Source organism: Adiantum capillus-veneris, chromosome 19 (genome assembly GCF_014529385.1).
Source record: "Adiantum capillus-veneris isolate H3 chromosome 19, ASM1452938v2, whole genome shotgun sequence".
Lineage (NCBI taxonomy): Eukaryota > Viridiplantae > Streptophyta > Polypodiopsida > Polypodiales > Pteridaceae > Adiantum > Adiantum capillus-veneris.
Genome location: NC_140949.1, coordinates 18,672,086 through 18,679,402, shown reverse-complemented (window position 1 = coordinate 18,679,402; position 7,317 = coordinate 18,672,086). Strand labels below are relative to the sequence as shown.

General features: G+C 41.8%; 1 protein-coding gene across 1 annotated transcript; it reads right to left on the bottom strand.

Annotated features, from left to right (window-relative positions):
- Nucleotides 1–4,717: 4,717 nt before the first annotated feature.
- On the bottom strand, nt 4,718–7,003 carry EMB1586 (P-loop containing nucleoside triphosphate hydrolases superfamily protein). Its single transcript, XM_086490312.1, has one exon. It carries the CDS (start codon nt 6,924–6,926, stop codon nt 5,181–5,183), a length of 1,746 nt encoding a protein of 581 aa, XP_086346438.1. The 5' UTR covers nt 6,927–7,003; the 3' UTR covers nt 4,718–5,180.
- Nucleotides 7,004–7,317: the final 314 nt, after the last annotated feature.

The window sequence follows — 7,317 nt, the reverse complement described above, 5'->3', positions numbered from 1 at the left end:
ATTGTCAGTCATACGATGACTGAGACTAGCACGATGCATAGTGGAGATTGAAAACCTTTTGTGTGTTAGAAATTTTTTGCACTAAAGAGAGGGCCTCGAATCTTTTCCAATGAAAACGGCCCATAAGTTTTCTTGAAGAGATGTTTCATAAACCCCGAAGGCCATGAATCAGGGGAGCCCTTTTTTGAGATGGTTTGGTAAACATCATTTTTTGTGATGCAGAGAGCTTCCAAGACAGGTTCACTTGGGATGCATTGATGGAAATATATGTCCTCAACAGAGAAGAGTGATTTGTTTTCATAGAATGAAAAGCAATGACTTCTCTCATTGCAATCAAATGTTCTTGCAACTTGAAGGCATGTGGCATTGCAATGCTTTCACCTCACCAAATGTGGAGGAAATTTTAGGATGTGTTCTCTTGGTATGCATTGATTAAAGATTATGTTCAACAATGAACGGATGCAAATCTTCCATTGAATACAAAGCAAGCATGATACAGTCACCTCTGTCTGCATCTTGAAGACATGCTGCATAAACCCTCAAGTTAGCCTTGTAAGGATTGTCTCTTGTTTGGAATCTAGTAGTGTGGGAGACTTTGACATAGGCAAATAAATTTAGAATGCATTGATTACAAAGATATCCAACAGAGAAATCAACGAGTTTCTTGTTAGATGTGAAGCAAGGACTTCTCTTTAGATGCAATCACCTTTGCTTATATCTCAAGGATCTTGAGAAAAGACGTGCCTTGCACAAATATACGATGTTTTTGCCTCACTAAATGTGGAGATGTGATCTCCTAGGATGCATCGATTGGAGGATATGCTCAACAATGAAAGGATACGAAGCTCTAGGCTTTTTTCACCCACGGTGCAAAGAAATCCTAATACACTCACTCGTGGGTGCGGTGCATCTTGAAGACATGTTGTATAAATCCCCATGCCAGGCCACACAAATGAATTCACAATGCATTGATCGTGGGATAAGTCAAACAAAGGATGGGTTCGAAGCAAGGACTTTTTTTTAGATGCAATCACATTTGCTTGCATGTTAAGGCTCTTTAAAAATAATCAACTTTGCAAAGCCTTTGTCGTGCTTGCATCTTGAGTCTGTGAAGAGAAGGCGTGCTTTGCAGAGTGTTTGTCGACATGTCTACCTAATGTAATTAAAGCACAGACGTTTTGATAATCTTGCCATCTAAGATGGGGCATCTCTTGAAATGCATTGATTGCAAAAGCTCTAGGGTGTTTTTATCAGAAGAAAAGTGAAATAGGGTCTCTTGGAATGCATTGACTTCAAAATATGACCAGCAAGGGAGGGTGGTGAATCTTTGGGCTCATGGGTTTCAATCTCTTTGGTACATTGACCACACGATATGTCTAGCAAGAGAAGGACTTGGAACCTGGGTGCTATTTTCATTAGATGCAAAGGTAAAAGCTACTTAAAGATGCATTCTTTGATTGAAGAACACAACAAGAAAAGGAAAGATGAGAAAGCTATGGGCTATATCATTGTAGGTAAGAGATGCATCACCTTCTTTTCTCCTGATTCAATCACTTATATACAGTCCCTTGAAATGAAAAATCTATCTAGCAGGGTAATAGCAAGTGACCTTTGTGATATTATCATATGATGCAAAGCAAAATATTACTCCCAAAAACAATCATCTATGTTACCAAATTGTCAAAGACACAATCTATTGAAATACACTGATTGTAGAGGTTTGGTTGCCATGTCTATTGTATCTGTTATTCTTTTCCTGATTTCACTTGATATGTAGCTATAAATTTTCTTTGAATTCAACCACTTTCTTTCATCAAATGCAACTTTAAGATGTCGGCTCCTTTTGCAAAATACGTCTAGAAACAAAGGTGATAAAGCTATTCACCCATATTCATTAGATGTGAAGCAATAGCTTCTTTCCATATAGAATTACCCATGCATATAGAAGTATCTATGCAAGCCATCTTAATGGCATGTGTCATTAATCAAGGATCAAACTTGAAATGGGAGAAACAAAAAATCATGATGAATGTCCTGGAGAGTAACAATGAGTAGTTCTATACACCATCACTCTTATCTTCCTAGGGAAATTCAACAACCTCACCACACATAATCTAATGAATACAAATGTGTCAATACACACTAGAACACTTCCTTATATGGACAAGAAGAATCTTTTGGCTGCTAAACTCACTCTTCGCTTATGCATTTGAGATGTTTTGGAAGAAGTTGAGACTTGCACTCTTTTGCATTGAAACTTTAAGGAGAAAGAAAGGATAGAAAAGGTTAGGAAGGAATGACAAGGAGAAGAAATGAAGCATGCTAACAGTAAATCGTACATAAAAAAGACTTTTCAATGCCTCTTAAAAGCTTTTCATCTCCTACACCATCACCCTTTACTTTTGCATTTTAAGTGTTTCGCAAGGTTCTTCATTTTTGGACCACATAAGAAGTCCTTAGTACAAGGTTGGATTTTTCTTGCAATTATGGACCATTTGGATGAAGCTTGCCTAGTGCCACATAGCAAAAAACTTTCTTAATATTTCCTCTAGGTCTTTGTGAGAGGTGTTGACATTTGCGTACCTTTCTCTGTAAAGAGGGCCATTGAATATTGAGTCACGCACAATCTCTCTCATCCTCTTCTACCTTTCTTTCCTCAATTTGTTTCAATGCTTCCAAGTGGTTTTTCATACATTATGTTTTATGTTTTTGGAATATATTGTAGTCTAAATAGTTTATTGTTACACTTTTGTCAAGAAACATGATATCTATTATTATGATAACAAATGTTTTACGAAATTAGTGTCGCTTTCTTGTTCTCTCTCACAAAGAAACCTTCTATTATTAAATTCAAATTAGTGTCGCTTTCTTGTTCTCTCTCACAAAGAAACCTTCTATTATTAAATTCTTCTCATAGCCTATGTAAACCATAGTGAACTTTCACCTTGTTCTAAAATGGTAGGGACCTAACACAACACAAGTCGGGGAATCGTGGAATCTTTGAAGATTCCTTTGAAGCTGGCTCTCTCTACACTGCATTAAAATTGCCATGAAAAAACTCACCATCGAGCTCACAACTTTGCATTCAGAGAGAAACTTTGGAGCTGAGCTGGCCCACCGCAACCAGCTTGCTGCCGCCTATGTGAAGGCCTCTACTCTAAAAACAGCTCGGACCAATCTCCACATACTTCTTGCTACCATTAAATTAACCTTTGAAAAAAATGCTTTGAACATTTAATCATTTTCCGATAACACATTCAGCATCAGCATGATCCTTCAGCTTATGAGGAAGCCTTGAAATATAAGCAGAACCCAATCCAGCAAGGACACATGGCTGCCACAGTGGAAATCTCATCTTCTGCCATTCAAGTCTGCCAGGTGACCAGGCCAAACTTCCCCCAACTAGAATTTAGCATGCATACAGTGAATACACCAAAGAACGAGTCAAGGACACTACTCATGCCATATGAATCATGAAACTTATATATGGTGGAGGGTTGACAATTGGCCGCTCGCGGTCCACCTTGTCGAATTAGTTCACACACTTGATCAGTGGTCACATTAATAGTATCTTTCAGCATTCTCCCGTGGCTTTTAATGAATCAGTAAAACATTTATATTATATACACCAAAACACATAGTTTAAGCCTTAAGCAAGTGGACCCAGAGACAGAACCCCACATTATATGACCTTCAATGATCTCTGAATTCTGACAGGGCTGACAAGAAATACATTGAAGTGGTATTCTTGAAAGCATGAAGGTAGGTCACCACCATTGATCCCAATTCTTCCTCACTTACCTCTTACATTGTGATTCAGGATAAAACTTAGCCATGGATTTCAAAACCTTCATACACAATCGCTATAGCTTCTTGCTCTGCACATGCAGAGCATACACTTGCAGCTACTTGATCCATGGTGTGAACAATAATCATGTGATTGTGTTCCACCTTAAATAAGCAAGTAACGTATGCACTGATGCACCACAGCAGCCATTACTGCACACAACAAAGAGCCTAAAAACTATGTAATAGACGTGGAGTACATCAAGGTCCAAACCGCTTACCACTATACCTACAACAAACGTACAATTCTTGGTACTGCCAGGAGCTTGACAGCACCACCGGGTAATCCATGCGGTCCACAACTTGTATCACCGTAACAGGTTTTTTGTCTTGTTCTGTGCCACCCCCTCAATAGTCAACAAGTGGTTATCTAATCATCAAGAATTCAGCTTCACCAGCATATCCCTTCCGACTTCTCAAACAATCTCGAGTTGTACTCATGTCAGTGTTGTCATATCCCTTCCGACTTTTCAAGCAATCTCCAGTTGTACTCATGTCAGTGTTGTCATATTATAAATGTAATGTGCCCTTCAGGGACATCTCCTTGAAGTCTCTACAGTCCACAATACTCCTTAAAATCCTTACAGCCCACAATACCAAAATATCTGACGGCATAGACCCTGACATGGCATTAGGTCAAACTCCTAAAAAGTTTGTTCTACCTCCAATATGTGAATGTGCAGACAAATTCGAGCCTTCTCCAAGTGGTGAATGTGCAACAATGTTCCTGTCATGGCTGGCATCGTCCAATCCCTTTTGAAGTGGCTTGATGTTGTACATCATTGAGACTTATTCAAATTAACCAACCTGCTAGACAAACTGCAAAGAGCCGTGGAAATACCTGAGCATTAAACCATGATAAGCCATAGGAAGTCCACAAGAATGTCTCCTTTTCTGACTCATCGTCCAAACCCTTACATTACACCCAGGACTGCCTCTCATGGCGCATACAACTACAAAAATAAGGAGAATTGAAGAACCTAGCAGGTCTGCATATCAGTAAAATTTGGTGAATATGACCAAGAAAAACTAACAAGTAGCAAACTTAGAAAAGTGCAAATCAGAAAGTTTGGGCCATGTCGAGCTTCTTGCAGACTCTTCTTGGTTAGATCTACAGATAAACTCATCTCACTTTGACTGTGGTAAAATACAGCTTGCACTATCAATGCTCTTGAAAGGCTGAGCGTTCTGTGAACACTTGTCACTGGGAGAGGATAAAGAGCTTTAAACCTGCATGGAGGTTTCAACTCGGATAAAAGCCCCGCTTTGACAGAGTTTTTGATGGCCAAACGTAAAAATTAAAATAAGAAACACATTGTCATGATTTGGTTTGCTTATGCTTTTACCAGCTGTGGTGTTGGGTTGGTTGCCGAATCTTTACTAGAAACCAAGCCCCCCTTCACAAACTCGCACTCTTCGATCACCACACTGAGCTGCCTCTCAAACTTCCGAATGACAAAAGCTTCAGTTTGCTCGCATATTGACAACACTGTTCCTTTCCTGCCAAGCCTGCCAGTTCTGCCTGCTCGATGCGCATAATGGGTCATATCTGTTGGAAGCTCGAGGTTCACAACCAGATCACATTCAGGAACATCTATACCCCGGGCTCCCACTTCACTAGTGACCAGCACCCTAATTTTCCCATTCTTGAACGCGGCCAAAGTGTTAGTCCTCTCTAACTTGCCAAGCTCACCATGCAATTCTGCTGCCGTAATGCCCCTAGCCTCAAATTTAAAAACTGTATCTTTTAATCGGCGAGGGTGATTCATAAAAACTATGACAGACTTTGCGCCTACTGCATGAATGCATTTGCGAGCCGTGTCCACCCTATGTTGCAATGGCGATATCGCAAAGAAGTGCTGGAGTGATGGGGGCATGCTCTCCTTTACCCCTCTCATATCTTGAGAGGCCGACTGCTCCGACAATACGTGGCTTGGAGGAGCATCTTCCACATCCATTACCATTTTCCCTTTGACAAGAAGTGGCTTTTGTCCCCAATCTGCTGCCGCACGCAACACTGACATTGGCATTGTAGCCGACACAAGTACGGTTTGCCTCTCGACTCTTTGCACCTCCTTTCGCTCTCTTGAATTAGAGCTAGATACTTTTGAACCATTTTTTCCAATTTGATCATTTAATGAATGAATATCCTCATCAGCATTACTTGCTTCATTAATCTGAGAACCCAACTTTTTCTGCAAAGATTTCCGCTTACCCACATGCTCCAAAATGCGGCGCATGTCTTCTCGAAACTGAATGGACAGCAACTCATCTGCTTCATCCAAAACCAAAAAGCGGCAAGAATGTGTATGGAGCTTACCATCACGGCTAATTTCAGAGATGCGCCCAGGGGTACCCACGACAATAAGCGGTTTGTTCTTCCTCAAAGCTTCTTCCTGTCTGCTGCGGTTTGCACCGCCCACAAGCTGCTGCACAATTTTCTTATTTTCAGCACCCAAAATCCTTTCAGCCTCGCGCACAATCTGCATAGCAAGCTCACGGGAGGGAGCAACAATAATCGCTTCGATGCCCCTTTTGGAAGCGGATACTTCACCATCATTATCCGTGGACTCTCTCAAGGGGCCTACCACACTAAGTATGGGAAGGAGGTAAGCGAGAGTCTTACCTGAGCCTGTGTAAGACTGGATAGCAGCATCATCGCCACCAAGAAGAACAGGGATAGCAGTGTGTTGAACATCTGTAGGAGTGTCAAGTTTCAGGGTATGTATCTGTGATAGCACGAGCGAAGAAAGGCCCAGCGAATCAAAAGTCTTGGGTTCTTCAGCGGACTCCTGCGCAGCTCTCTTGGTTGATCTCCTCTTGATGGGCGCTCTCTTCTGACTCTTATTGCGCTCTGCGAGCTTGCTAGCATAAGCTTCCAAGCTGTCAAGTGAGAGCCCGAAGGCAGAAGGACCCGCGCTTAAAGGAAGCGAGGAAGAAGAAGAGGAAGCGGATCCCGCTCCTCTGCTGTCTGTCAGTGACGAGGAGGTAAGTGAGCGGATGAGAAATAACTTGCGATTGGCTGAAGATACCAGCTGCTGATTAGGGTTTCGAGAGAAGTTTATGCAGAGGCGAAGCATAGCGCCAGATGAGAAGGTTGCCTGCAGTGATCCCCTCGGTGACGAGAGTGGAAGAGGCGAATATTTAACCTCCAATAAATAATTGCAAGGCTCTTAGCACCAAGCCAGAGATACAAATGAGATTCCCCTACAGTCATCAGATGCACCCCTCAGGACTAAGGGCATGGTCACGCGAGGCTTAGTTTTCAGTATTTCGCGATAGCATCTGACCGCGGTAGGTACGGCAGCTCAGAGGGTGACGGGAAGCAGTCTGTAGTGAGAGGGGGTTTGAGGCGTAGACAGGGGAGAGAGAGAGAGAGAACTCACCGGCACGCAACGAGCTTAGTTTGAAAACTATGCCAAAAAAGGCATAGTTACAAATTCTATGCCGGTGGAAAGCTGCGTCCTGTCA

Coding starts and splice junctions, on each gene's coding strand:
- EMB1586 (XM_086490312.1), bottom strand. CDS start 6,926: ATGCTTCGCCTCTGCATAAACTTCTCTCGAAACCCTAATCAGCAGCTG.